At 39.1% G+C, this 15,339-nt stretch overlaps 1 protein-coding gene across 1 annotated transcript in view; it reads right to left on the reverse strand.

The window, feature by feature from the left end:
- Positions 1–15,339, reverse strand: part of Gabrg3 (gamma-aminobutyric acid type A receptor subunit gamma3) — a 602,977-nt gene that overhangs the window by 54,146 nt on the left and 533,492 nt on the right. Inside the window, exon 6 of the mRNA XM_028894674.2 lies at positions 6,134–6,271. Within this exon, the coding sequence (XP_028750507.1) occupies positions 6,134–6,271 (138 nt within the window). The remainder of the gene's footprint in view (positions 1–6,133; positions 6,272–15,339) is intronic.

A 15,339-nucleotide genomic window follows, 5' to 3' on the forward strand; every position in this document is an offset into this window, starting at 1 on the left:
CATTTGAGGTAGAAGCTTGCATCGGTGGGAAAACTCCCTATCCCTGTGCTTTCGCATCCAAGTGCTTTTGCTGGGTTAATTATTTTGCTAGGTTCTCTGAAAACTGAGGGTCAGGTCCACTAAGTCAAATGAACTCTTTCTGGCAGTGATATCATAGTGAAAACTATTGGCATCACAGTGAGAGCCTAAACTCAGCCAAGGCTCATAGGGAGTGTACTGCTGGAGGCCATGCCCGCAATCTGCCAGGCCTGCCTTCCTCTATGAATAAAGACATTGACATGCTGGGCTGGTCACAGGGCTCAGTAAGGACCGAACAAAAAGCACAGAATGTTACAAGCAAATATTCTTATCTCAGTATTAAATACAAAAATTAATTTGGGTCTGATGGTAAGAACAACTGATTAGACATGATTTTAAAGGAATACATATGTTAATTTATGAACTCAATCACAAATTTTCATTTTTTTAGTGGAGAGGTTCATTAGACCAAGTTGAGGTTTTCTACTTTCCTCTGTGAATTACAGACAGAGGATGACATGGTAGATTTTGAATTTGTTTTCCCTCTACTCAATCTTGTAGCCAAAGATATTGTCACTATTTTTGGAATGATAACTATAAACCTAGACTGGTTTATTTTCCAGACTACATTGAGGTGAATGTGAAGAAAGCGAGGTTTCACTTTGTTCTATGAGAAGTATTTAAACAAACATTTCTGTTCTCATTCAAATTATAGATCTCATCATAGATCCCTGTTAAAATGTGTCTCGCTGAATTAAATGCTAGAAGCTTAATTAATGGACAATTTACTAAAGAAAGTGAATGCATAAATATCTTGATTCTCCCTCACAGGAAGTACATTCAGGCAGGCCAGTAATAATAGACATTATTTCTATCTATGGACAGCAACTATGCACTTGACATATGTTAGTTCACTTAAATGCATACAGCCACAAAAAAAGAGAAAGCAATTTCCTTTTCATCTGTTATGGTCACAGGAACTGTCCAAGGCTGAATTCTGAGGCAGAAATCCCCGCCCCACTCCCAGTGAGAATTCACTCCACACACTCTGGAAAACAAAACAAAAACCTTTAATGATAGTGAATGTCCATCTCTGGCTAGAGTTCAAAGAAGAGCCAGCCACAAAAAGCTTTTACTAACATATATACAATTTAGGCTTATGTATTCCATATATGATGTCACCCTTAAGTCTCTGGTCCGGGCCCCAGGTCACACTTTTAACACTTTAAATAGACACTGGAGTTGTAGTCTGTCTGCCTGGGCAGATAGGAGATTCACACTGCAAAGATATTGCCAGAATTATTCCTTAAGTACACAAGGGTTGTTTTCTTGCCCAACTAACATAATTGTGGCTTTCTTAAGAGAACCAGGGGCTTTTTATTTAGCAGACAAGGACTCTATGCTTGTCACCCTGCACTGCCCCCTTGAGCTGCCCCTTACAGGCATGCTCTTCAATAAGGGGATAGGCCTAGTGCCCTGTTGTATGAGGGGATTCTCTCCTTTTGTTATGGGAATAGAACCTAACTGGAAGTCAATCTTGGTGATCAAACAATAGTAGAAACTTTCTCAGCAAGCCTAAACTTCAATTATGATACCAATTTCCCCTCCTGTGGTTTCTAACAAGCCTGGTCAGTGTACTAGTTATCTCTAGTCATAATGAGGTTAGTGCTCATTCAGTTAACAAGCCTGCTCAGTGTACTAGCTATCCCTAGTCATATTGGAGTTAGTGCTCCTTAGCTAACAAGTCTGGTCAGTGTACTAGCTATCCTTAGTCATATTGGAGTTAGTGCTCCTCAGTTAACAAGCCTGCTCAGTGTTCTAGTTATCCCTAGTCATATTGGAGTTAGTGCTCCTCGGCTAACAAGCCTGCTCAGTGTTCTACTTATTGCCCAGGCATATTGGAGGCAGCACTCCTTAGCTAAATTCAACTTTATGTCACTTAATGTTTCCTAAGCAAGTTTACTAGTACATTCTTTATTGTATCAACTTCATTACTTCCACCTTCGCCTGTATCAATACCAGGGAGCTCATTTGTGATGGTCACAGGAACTGCCCAGGGCCAAATACCAGGTAGTGGCACGTGCAGTTTAAACAGCACAGGGCCATCTGGCCCCGTGGTGCAGCACCTGTCCTCTGTGCTGACAGAGGGCAGCTGGGGAAGCATTTTAAAGCTTTGTCTTCAGGACTGAGCACTGGTAACATCTAAACTTCCATCCATGCAGTGATGTTTTTGAACACTGGAGAACTACAGAGAGTTGCTGCTGTACTTAAAGCAGAAATCAACATCAGAAGTATCAGCTGGGTGACTCCCCATGGGAGGAAGGCCTCACCTTTACAGAGGAGGGGTGGGGAATTGGTAGTGGGGGAAGCCTGGGGGGAGCCGGAGGACGGATGAGAGGGCCATCTGTGGTTGGTATGTAAAATGAATAAACAATTTCTTAATAAAGAAAAAAAGAAAGGAAGAGCAGCCTTCCCTCTGACTGACAACTGAACTCTCTCTGAGATCCTGCTAGAGCCTGTCAGTGAAATCCATGCCCAAAGAGGAGGTGCTACAGAATTAACTTTGGGACCCAGGCTTCGGTTTCATCTCATCATCTGATGTAAAAGTGTATTTGAAACCCTGGCTACCACAATCTAGCCGCTTCTGAGATGCCGCTGGGTCTTCAGAAGATGGCTCTCATCCTAGCTCTCTCCAGAATGTGTCTCTGCAGAACCTGCACTGTTTCTGAACCCGTCCTGCATAGCTTCCTGTAGCCCGCACCACACCCAGTGATCACACGCCATGGTCAAAACAATACCATGTATCCTGACTATACTGTTTAGAAAAGTTAACTAAGGTTCATGGCCATCTAGGACAATTTTGTTACAGGCAGGGAATGGATTACCTTGTAAATGTCTTTGAAGGGATGGTAACTCATTATGAAGCTCTCAGGACAAAACGCTTCTCTCCTGCTTTCCTTAAGTTTGAAAACATTATTCTCCCTTTATTTCCTATTGGCTGTCTCTAAGATTCTCTGATTCTCTCTTCATGCTTAGAATTTCAGTATTTTCAGGTTGTCACACATACTGGTACAAAGTCAGATATCTAGTGTTAACTTTGCTTCTGTCTTTTCCTCTAGATGCTTAAAGATACACTTCTAGCCTGCCATTCGACAGTCTAGCGACTTCTTTGCATTCATCCTTTGGACTGGACAGTGTTACTAAACATACAAATTCAAGTACAGATATTTCTTTCCCTTTTTACTCACTGTCTGTGAGCTCCACTCTTAGGACTCTAATTCTCTTCATTTTTTTTTAAACCAAAGACACTTATGTGGAAACTTCCTAAGTCATCTCTCTGCTCATTGCCTGCTTAATTCTAAGCTACTGTTGTTCAGATTAGATGTTTCCTGCCAATCAACTTGAATGTTTATACCTACATTTTCTTCTTATTGTAGCTGATCATTTTGCATTCTTAATGAAAAAATTGTGGAGCTTTCTTTCTTAAATTTCTAAATGGTTATATTTCTTTTTTAAAAATTATTGTTCTCTTGTGAAATTACTCATATTTTCCCTTTTGGGATAAGGCCTTGCAATATAGCCCAGGCTGGCCTTGATCTCCTAGAGATCCACCTGCCTCTTGAGGACTGGGATTAAAGGCATGTGTCACCATACCCAACCCATCTTCTGTTGTTATCTTAGAAATAAGTTATTTCCATTCTAAAGCCATTGTTGGGTAACTTCACTATCTTAATTATCTCTCAGTCTCTTTCTGTCTTTGTTTGTCTTTTCTTAGGTTTGGTCAGTATACAATATATGAATTTTTGTGAAATCTGAGCAATATCATAACTAGGAAGGCATTGTCTCAAACATCTTCCTTCCTGATTGCCTCCATAGTCCATTTAAAGAAATCATGACTCTTCATCCTTTTAACCTTAATTATTTAACATTAAACACAAATCTACCTCTTAACTGTACCACAGTGACACCTATAAGAAATACTTCTCTTTTATCTTTGTTTTATTTTATTTTATTCCTTTCTCATACATTACATCCTGATCACAGAACCAGTCATTAAACATCTCCCAACCAAAAAAAAAAAAGCCTACTGGACTTTCGAAGAAGAACTAATACCAATACTCCTCAAGTTGTTCCACAAAATAGAAACAGAAGGAACATTGCCAAAATTATTTTATGAGGTTACAGTTACCATGGTATCTAAACCACACAAAGAAAGAGAATTGCAGACTGATTTCCCTCATGAACACAGATGCAAAAAATACTCCCAAACCAAACACATCAAGATCATCCACCATGATCCAATAGGCTTCATCCCAGAGGTGCAGAGAAGATTCAACATACACACACACAAAAAAAATCAATGTAATTTACCACATAAACAAACTAAAAGAAAACAAAAACAAACAAACGAACAAACAAACAAAAAACATGATCGTTTAAGATGTTGGCCAAAGCCTTCAACAAAATCCAACACCCTTTCACGATTAAAGAGATCAGGGAAACAAGGGGCACACCTAAGCATAATAAAGGCAATTTACCACAAGCCAATAGCCAACATCAAATTAAATGGAAAGAAACTCAAAGCAATTCTGTTAAAATCAGGAACAAGACAAGGCTGTCCCCTTCCTCCATAGCTACTCAATATAGTACTTGAAGTTTTAGCTGGAGCAGCATGACAACTGAAGGAGATAAAGTAGATCCAAATTGGAAAGGAAGAAGTCAAAGTATTGTTATTTGTAGATGATATGATAAGTATGTGTAAGTGACCCCAAAAATCCTATCAGGGAAATTCTACAGCTGATAAACACCTTTAGTGAAGTAGCTGGATACAAGATTAACTTAAAAAAATCAATAGCTCTCTATACATAAATGATAGATGGGCTGAAAAAGAAATCAGGGAAACAACACCCTTCACAATAGCCACAAATAATATAAAATATCTTGGGGTAACTCTAATCAAGCAAGTGAAAGACCTGTATGAAAAAAAACCTCAAGTCTTTCAAGAAAGAAATTGGAGAAGATATCAGAAGATGGAGATTTCCCATGCTCATGGATTGATAGAATCAACAAAGTAAAAATGCCCATCCTACCAAAATCAATCTACAGATTTAACTTAATCCCCATCAAAATCCCAACACAATTCTTTATGGACCTTAGAAGGGCAATACTCAACTTCATGTGGAAAAACAAGAAAACCTTTTTATCCTTTATCAAGTAGTTCTTCAGGACCCTTCTGAATAGATATATGTCTACCATGCAATTTTGCCATTAGATACACTCAATTGTTTAATCAATTTTAAGCTGACATATTAAAATTATAAAGCTGATATATTACTCTAGAATCGTTTTATGGGATCTTAAGAGCAAATCATATTCACATTAGCAAATAGCAAGATCTTAGGAAAAAAGTCTAACTTTAACTCCCATTTTTACAATTGCCAAAAGAAAGTCAATTGAAAGATAGTTGACTATAACAACTAAATACCAAGTACAAAGAAAGAGGGACACAGACATAAAATATGTTAATTTGTACATGTTGCTTGTTGTATAATCAGTGCTATATATTAGGAATAAATGACCACAATGATATAAAATCAGTAACTATTGTTCTCAATGTATCAAAAATTCAGAATTGTCTTAAACTTTACAATAATAAAGGAAAAGCTAGAATATATTATTAAAGGACATTTTCATCAGCTCCTTTTATTTGTGAATTCTCAGTGGCACCTGAGTCTTAGGAGAGTGAATGTAGCAGAATCTGCACCACTGGTATAAAACAGATGCACAAGCCACCCAGCCCTGAGCAGTGTAGTGAGGGTTACAGTAACCAGCCAGTCCTGAGTAACCTGGTTAGGTTCATAGTCATCATGCTTCCACAGAGCTTATTCAAAATACAAATCAGTTCGAATTGCTCCTATCTTACCCAAATGTAAACCTTTAGCCTATTTTCATCTTTGAATCAGCTGGTTTGTCTTAAATATGGTCCTGAGTGCTCTTTGCTAAGACTCATCATAAAAATGGCATGGAAATCCACCATGGCTTGACTGGAGCTCAGAAAACAGGAGGTAAAGGTCAATTTTCACTGTCCAAAGGTGACCTCTTTAAATGCTCCTACCTGCAGATGTTGCCACGATTTCTGTAGTGTTTCTGAGGCCCATGAAGTCAAACTGATAGAGCCGCCAAGATTTCTGATCAGCTGCCTCAACCGAATTTTTCCTCCAACGATAAATCATTTCTTCCTTGGGGTAGCCATCTAAAAGTAGAGCAGATATCAGCACCTGAAGATTTAGATTTATAAAAACATATGTCACTGGGTAGTGGTGGTGCATGCCTTTAATCCCAGCACTCAGGAAGCAGAGGCAGGTGGATCTCTGTGAGTTTGAGGCCAGCCTGGTCTGCAGAGCGAGATCCAGGAGAGGCACCCAAACTACACAGAGAAACCCTGTGTTGGAAAACAACAACAAAGAGAAGAAGAAGAAGAAGAAGAAGAAGAAGAAGAAGAAGAAGAAGAAGAAGAAGAAGAAGAAGAAGAAGAAGAAGAAGAAGAAGAGAGAGAGAGAAAGAAAGAAAGAAAGAAAGAAAGAAAGAAAGAAAGAAAGAAAAAGAAAGAAAGAAAGAAAGAAAGAAAGAAAAGGAAAAATATGTCAAAATTTGTTTCTGATCATCTAATAGTAATTACAATTTTAGGGCCTGTTTCTTCTCTAATTTTTTTAGAGACACAGAAACCCCAAACATCAAAGGGCAAATGACCCTTTACAATACCACCTGCCTTCAGGAGGAACAAAAGAAAGTCAGGAGCCCAGCCATGTCTCTATGAGTGCAGTAAGTAGGAGACAACTATCCACATTTCTTTAACCTTGAACCATGGTGGTGATTTGACCTTCCGAGAGAGAAGGTGTTTTCCAGTGTTAGCATACCCACCAGCTCTGTCATCCTGGTCTAAGCACAATCTCTACATTTGTATTTCCCATAAAACCATGGGGGTGGAGCAATTCACTGGAGTGCGGTTGACCTACTAGGAGCTATACCCTTAAGGAAAACACAGCTTCCTATTCCAGAAGCCAACAACTATCAACCACTTCTGGGCTAGGAGTAGGGGCTATTAACAACCCCCACCTAGTGAGAGAATGTTGACTGGCTTGATTTTGTGTAGGTCTTGGGCAAGCAAGCATAGCTGTTGTGAGCATGTCATGAGTGGCAGTGGTCCTGTCGTGTTGAGAAGACATTGTTTTGCTCTAGACTTCCCTAACTTCTGGCTCTTACAACTTTTCCATCCTCTCTTTTGAGGTGGTACAGAGGAAAGACCTAGGCAGAGCTCCCAGCCTGCACTCACCACTCTCCTTACTGGTCTCCCATGGTTCTCAGCTTCAAGTTCTTCAAATTAGGCATGCTCATAGCTGCATTCATATCATAGAGCCAAACCCAATTCCTTAGCTTTTCAACAAGCATCACAGCAAGAATTGCTGGTGCTTTACAAACCTGCATGTCAGTTATATTTTCCCAAAGACCTTATATTTACTCTTTGGCAGAACATTTTATAAGATGCCACTTCCTCTGAAGTAGGATTTATAATCAGTGATCACCCTCCAAACTAAAGCCATTCAGGCTTTGCAGCCCATCAGTGGAGAGAAGCCACATCAGGCTGGAGCCAAAACCTCCTTCCAAGGCTCTTGTGCAGTCTGGCAGCTCACTTGCAGAGAACCAGACCTTGTGGTTTGGGTTGTGAGCCCAGCCTTGAGTGGCTGAGCCACCTCTCCAGCCCGAGAATTGAACCTTTATGGAGACTTCCCGTCGATATCTCTTTTCTCCCTCTTGACATTTTATGTATGATAAACTGAATTGAAAATTTTATATAAAACTTACCATTCATATCTATGTTTCTTTTTGTTTGTGTGCTTAGATAAGACAAAAGTGCCTTCTTAAATGCTCAAACACTTCTGAATTCTGATTACAGTTAATTTGTGGGTCATCCCCACCCTCTGCTTTATATCTAAAGACTGTGCGGGCCAGCCTTGCTTTTTATTCATGCTATGCTCAGCCTACCACTCAGAGTAAGGATGTTCTGCTCAGAGGTACCAAGTTCATGAGATCAACTGCTGGACTCGGGATCTCTGAATCACAGGTTTCCCCTTACATTTAGTCATGGTCATCAGGGCTCTCCCACTATGACTCAGAGGCTAGCTTCACAAAGCTGGAATATTGTCATGTTCTCCCCTCTCCATGTGTTCCGGCCCCTAGAAATATCTTCTCTTTGAGGACTAGATTCTGAGTCCTATTGTATAATCACAGCAGGGTGAGAAACGCACCTCTGATGGCCACACTGCTTTCCATCATCATTGAAGCCAATGGGCTAGCTGGTCTTGGTTTGATTTTTTTTTTTTTTTTTTTTTTTTTTGCTTAAGGTGGACCTTGCTGTGTTGCCAACAGACTGACCCCAAGTTTCCCACCTTGTCTACTCAGGGATGCTCAGCACCCGGCTGGACGTTCCTTATTTCTCTTTTTAATTTGTTTGTTATTCCTCCTGAGGTTGTTTTGGTCAGGGCCTTTCTTTTTTACTGACCCTGTGCAAGGTAGTCACAAATATTGTTGGCTAATTATTTTTTTCTTGACTTTTTTCTCTCTTTGCATTTTGTTGCCAATGTTTTAAAGAGAAAATGTCTGTGGTTAGAAAACCGCAGTTTTCATATCATCAAAGGAAAAGTCTAGCTTTCCTCTCTTCCCTCTGCTTGGCTGTTCACAGTGTGGTTGCTGAAGTGTGAATGGACTCTGGAGCATGCCCCTCCCTGTCTCCTATGAATATCCATCCCATCTTCAGCTCCTTGGTGTGAGTCTCAGAAGTAAAACATTTCCCAATTTCTGAAGCACTACTCAGAACACTAAAATGGACAGGAGACTCCACCCATCATCTCAGCTTATTTTTTGTTACTATAAGAACATAACTGAGTTTGGGCGTATTAAAAACGAAGGGCTCTTATTTAGCTTATAGTTCTGGAAGCTTAAGGGCATGGTGCTGGGATTAGTTTCTAGTCAGGGTCACCAAGCAGATGACACAGACACCATGTGGCGGTGGCATGCGTGCTCTAGCAGTGGAAGTGCAGGCAGAGAAGGCGCATGAAGTCACTTTGAGAAGCAAACTGGAGCTGCCTTGCTTTGTAATGACCCTCTCTCGAGATGGCCGACCCTGTTCTTCTGGGAGCACAAGAGCTCATTCTCTCAGAACAGCACAAATCCCTTCAAGCATCATCTGCAACAATGCAACACTGGACAGTGAGGCTCAAGTTCTGGCTGAGACACAACCATTCAAACCATCGGCACATATACCCGGCGCTAATTTGATAAGTGCTTTGTGCTTTCATTGAAAATCGAGATTGATATCATGTGAATGTAAAATTTCCCCTATGGACTTGTGTCTTGAGCCATTAATCCCCAGATGGTGGCAGTATGTGAGAAAGTCATGGAATCTTCCGTATGTAGAGCCTTAGTGGAGGAAGTAGGTAACCAAAAGGTAAAGATTAAAGGCTGACAAACTCCACTTCTTATACATTATCAGCTTCTTGATTTTTGCATGCAATGTGGCATGCTTCCCCCACCAAACATATGAATCCTTTATCTCTTAAGTTGTTTTTTTTTCCCTCAGGTACTTGGTCATTGCAATAAAAGGTAAGTAATTTGCATAGACAGACAAATCTCTCCCACCCACCTCTTTCCAAATAACCACTCAGAGGCTTATATTACTTACAAATGTTTGGCCCATGGCTCAGTCTTATTACTAGCTAGCTCTTACATCTTAAATTAACCTATTTCTATTACTATATGTATTGCTACGTGGTTTTTGCAGTAATTGTATGCTGGCATGTTGCTCCTTGGGTGGCTGGCTGGTGTGTCTTCTGATTCTGCCCTTTGTTCTTCTATTCAGTTTGGCTTTCCTGCCTATCTATATTCTGCCTGGCTACAGGCCAAATCAGCTTTCATTTCTGTTGCTGTGATAAAATATCCTAACAAAAAACAACAGAAGGAAAAAATGGGGTTCTTCAGCCTACAGCTTCAGATTACAGTCCATCACTGAGAGTAAGTCAGGGCATGAATTTAGGGCAGCTAGTCACATCCACAGTCAAGTGCAGAGAGAAGTGAATAGTCCCATGATTTCTGGCTTTCATTGGCTTGTGTTCTTCTGCCTTATATAATTCATGACCTCCTGCCTAGAAAATAATGCTGCCCACAAAGAGTTGGGTTTTCTTATGTCAATGAATAGTCAAGATAATCCCCTGCAGACATTTCCACAGGCTAACCTGATTAGATAATTCCTCATTACGACTTTTTAAACCCCAGGTAATTCTAGGTTGTATTAAGTTGATAGTTAAATCTAAGAAGCACACAATTCAAAGGTCTATGATTTCTTTTACACACATGACAGCTGAAGTGTGATGCCTAATTATCAGTTTGTGAACAGTAATCTTTAGCATATCCTAGGGATATTGCAGTCTTGTATAGGCACTGTATGCCAGAAAAAAATCATACACTTGCCATCACCATAGATGATCACTGTAAACTCACAAATCTTAGAATTTTTTCATCTTTTTGTCTTATCTACCTCTAAAGAAAATATGAAGATAATTTATTTTCTTAAGTAACACTAAACATGCCAAAGTCAGCATTCCTAAGAAGAAAATCAAAGAGCTGTAACCTAGAGTTATCCAGATCCACCACAAGGAAAACCCAACAAGCTGGCAAACTAAATAGAAGGGACTCTTGAAAGAAATGCAAGAACTATCAACACTAGAGTGTGCAGACTTCATGGGCAGCGACTAACCAGGTGACTAGAGAAAGTAGGAGACACTGTGCCTGGTTGTCTGTTAAGGAGCCCATGACAACTTTGTGAGGTTAAGACAGTAATACAACAGAAGCATCCATCTGCCAGGAGTCAGGTGAAGTCTGTGCTAGAGAAGCCATGCAGTGCCTTGTGTTTGTCTCAATAAATAGGTGAAGCCCAAAAAATAGACTGATGCCATGTAGCTTATGTACTAGGTTCCTTGCACCCTTTGAAGGGTAAAAATAAAGCTTATTTAGCTAATTAAAGAGTTGTTTTGAAATTCAGTAGATTTGCAAATATATATATTTGCATAGCATGAATTCTCAGAAATCCTAGCACTGAGATGGTGTGGTGGCATATTCTTGTAATCCCAAAATTTGGGAAGTAGAATTAAGAGCTTCAAGAGTTTAAGACCAGGTCTTTCAAATAAAAACTAAACATAGAAATACTGAAATTGAATAGCATCATAAAGTAAAATGGAACTAACATATCTACAGAACATTCCACCCAAACACCAAAGAATATACTTTCTTCTCAGGGCACATGAGCTCTTCTCAGTAGCACATTTCTACAAATGTGACCACATATTGGGACACAAAGCAAGCCTCAGTAGGTGTAAGAAGTTGAGCTAATACCTGTATTCTACCTGACCACTGTGGATTAAAGCCAGATAACAGCAACAGAAAAAGCAGAAAGCTTACAAACTCATGGAAACTGAACAACTCCCTGCTGAATGAAGGCTGAGTCAAGACAGAAATCCAGGAAGAAAGTTACAAACACTGTAGAACTGAATGAAAATGAAAACACAACACACCCAAGCCAATGAGACACAATGGTTCTACGAGGTTCTAAGAGGCAAGTTCACAGCACTGAGTTATTAACATGTAGTTTTTAACATGGAGCAGGACAGCTGAAAACTCAAGAGCAACAAGAAGAAATAATCCTGAAAAAGATTACATGGGAAGAAATAATTCAATTTAGCATTAAAAAACGAGTAAATAAAAACAAAAAAAATAGTTACTAAGAATCAATGGAACAATAAACTAGTTCTTTGAGTAAATCAACAAGACTGATAACCCTTAGCCAAACTAAGCAAATGATAGAGAATAAAAAGAGCCAAATTAAGAAACTAGAGGCAAAAAGAGAGAGCATTTCAACAGACACCAAGCAAATTCAGAGACCCTTAAGGATATAGTGTTTAAAAAAAAAAAGTATTTCATCAGTTGGAACACCTAAGAGAAATGGATGAATTTCCTGATATATGGCTTACTAAAGGTTAATTGAAACGAAATAAGCAATTTAAATAGACCCATAACAGCTACTGAAGTAGAAGTAATTAAAAATCTCCCACACCCCCTTCAAAATGCCCAGAGAATGATAAACTCAACACAGAAATACACCAGATCCTTAAAGAACTAATGTCAATGCTACTAAAAATATTACCCCTGCAAAAACCTGAAGGAATATATCCTAATTCTTTTGTGAAGCCACTATTTCATTAATACAAAAACCACATAAAGACCAAACAACAACAAAAAGAAATTATAGAACAATATACCATATGAACATAGGTTCAAAATTTCTCAATGAAATACTTATAAAAATAAATCTAAGAACACATCAAAAAGATTATTTGCCATGATCAAGTAGGCTTCATCCCAGAGATGCAGGGAATGTTCATCATATGTTAATAGACAAATGTAACCCACCACACACACACACACACACACACACACACAAACACAAAGACTGAGAGGCAAATGTCACATGATCATCTCATTACATGCAGAAAAGGCCTTTGACAAAATCCAACATCCCTGCATGAGAAATGTCCTAGAGAAACTCAGGATATAAGGGACATACATGAACATAATAAAGGCAGTTTATAGTTAACATAAATAAAGAGAAACTCAAAGTATTTCCACTGTAATCAGGAACAAAGCAAGCTTGTCCAGTCTCTCTGTATCTATTCAACATAGTACCTGAAGTCTTAGCAAGAGCAATAAGACAGCTCAAGAAGATCAAGGGGATACAATCAGGAAAGGAAGTAGTCAAAGTATCTTTATTTGCAGATGATGTGATTTTATATGTAAAAGATCCTAAAACTTCTGCCAAGGAACTTCTATAGTTGATAAACTTTCAGCAAAGTGACAGGAGATAAAATTAACACATAAAAATCAGTAGCCATCCTATATACAAATGATTAATATGTCGTGAATGAAATCAGGGAAATAATACCTTCCACAATAGCCTCAAAAAGTATGTTAGGATAACTCTTAGCAAAGCCAATGGAAGATTTTTATAATAAAAACGTTAAGACATTGAATAAAAATTGAGGAAGACATCAGAAGATGGAAATACCTGCTATGCTTATGAACAGGTAGGATTAATATTATGAAAATGGCCATCTTACCAGAAGCAATCTACAGAGTCAGTGCAATCCCCATCAAAATTTCAACACTATTACTCCCCAAGAATTTTAAAAACAAGCATCAGCTTTATGTAGAAATACAAAAAACTCAGGATAGCTAAAGTGAACCTGGATAATAAAGAACTGCTGGAGGTATCACCATCTCAAGTTACAAGCTATTGCCGAGCTATGGTAATAAAAACAGCATGGTATTGGCATCCAAACAGACCTGTTGACCAATGGAATTGAATAGGAGACCCATACAAGATCCCACCCACCTATGGAGATTTGATTTTTGACAGATAAGCCAAAAATACATACTGGAGAAAGGACAGACACTGCAACAAACAGTGCTGGTCAAAGCAGGCAGCCTCGTGCAGAAAAATGAAAACGCATCCTAATATGTCACCCTGCCCAGAACTCAACTCCAAATGGATCAAGGACTGTGACATAAGAGCAGAACTATGAATCTGTTAAAAAAAAAGAAAGTGGGCAACAGGCTTGAACTCACTGGCATAGGAAAGAAACTGTTGTTTAATTTTTAGTATGTATTTTAGAGATTTTATTTATTTATTCAAAAAATTTGTTTGAATGTATACACAGGCCGCTGAAACTATCATCAGCCAGGGCAGGCTATATCTCAAGCTGACAGCAAAATTTGGCAATGTCCATATGATACTAGATTTGCAGGCATGCAGCTCTGAGAGTGAGGAAACCATGAAGGCGTCTTCCAATATTTCAAAAAAGCCATAGAAGACAGACAATATGGAATAGAGTCAGATTCCGTGTAATTCATAAAGGTGTGAAAAAGAGGCAAAGCCACAGTAGAGAAACCAGGGCATTTAGATGTCAAGGACGTGGACTGTTTCCTGGAGCAGGCTTGATCAGGGCCATGACAGTTCCAGTGGCCTGTGAGTTCTTGCCTGCTAAACTGAATAAAACTGTCCCCTAGATGGAATTGTTCAAGCAGAGACCACCTGTTAGAGGTACTCCTCTTTTAAATGAGTGTGTGTGTGTGTGTGTGTGTGTGTGTGTGTGTGTGTGTGTGTGTGTGTGTTATGTGTGTGTTTATGCCTTGGAACTTTTAATGTTCAATGGGAGGCTTTGGAGAGAGGAAAAGGTGGAGGAAAATAGTATAATTATATTATAAAGTAAAAAAATGAAAGAAATAATTTAAAAAGCCTGCAAGGCATAGCGTTCATGTGTGCAGTTTTACTTCCTTATTTCTTATCTGACACTAATTCTCATATAACTCATGAGTGAACCTATGCAAACATTTACAACTTTCACAAATCATGCTGCATTATACTTCAGTATTTTTGTATTACAGGCTGAGTATCCCATAAACACAATTCTTGGGACCATTAATAATTTGTATTTCAGTTTCTCTCTGCTTGGGAAATATTTTCATTTGCATAATGAGTTATCAGAAGAATGGGACCCAAGTCTCAACACAAAATTCATTATGTTTATTATTCCTACACAATGAATGCAATTTTATACAGTATTACTCTACTGACACAATAGTTTTATTATGTTTTTGACTATAACGAAAGAGTGAGGTTTCTTTTTAAAAAATAATTATAATTTATTAATTGTAGGACTGAAGTTAGAGAGGAAGGTTCACAGGTATGCTGAGTGGTACAGTCACAAGGCCACTTGAAATTAGTGCTACTGGAGACGAGGGACACCCTGACAGATGCTGGGCAGAGCCTGTCCTCATGCACCCTGTTGTGGACATTTTTATTTGTTTAGCTCCCATAGCAATCACTCTGGAGAATAAGCCTAGACTGTCTAGCACTAGGGTCACACAATCAGAAGCAGGAATAAAGGGGCTCTTCCCCACTCAGCTGCTCAGCCCAGAGACTTCTCTAAGAGACACATTATATTGCCACCCACTCTCTGATCCAGGAAGCCACCAGGCACTGATGCTCCTCAACCTAAAAAGAAGACCAGGCTCGCATCTCCTCAAATTGTGAGTCAGCTCTGGAGTTCCTCTGCAGACTTGATGGACATGTGCAAGAAATGCAATTTCAGGAAAGACAATTCCATTCCGATATCGAGGACTGTATCAAATTAAATCATTGTGGCTCTTTCACTC

Source organism: Peromyscus leucopus, chromosome 1, assembly GCF_004664715.2.
Source record: "Peromyscus leucopus breed LL Stock chromosome 1, UCI_PerLeu_2.1, whole genome shotgun sequence".
In the NCBI taxonomy this organism is placed as follows: Eukaryota; Metazoa; Chordata; class Mammalia; order Rodentia; family Cricetidae; genus Peromyscus; species Peromyscus leucopus.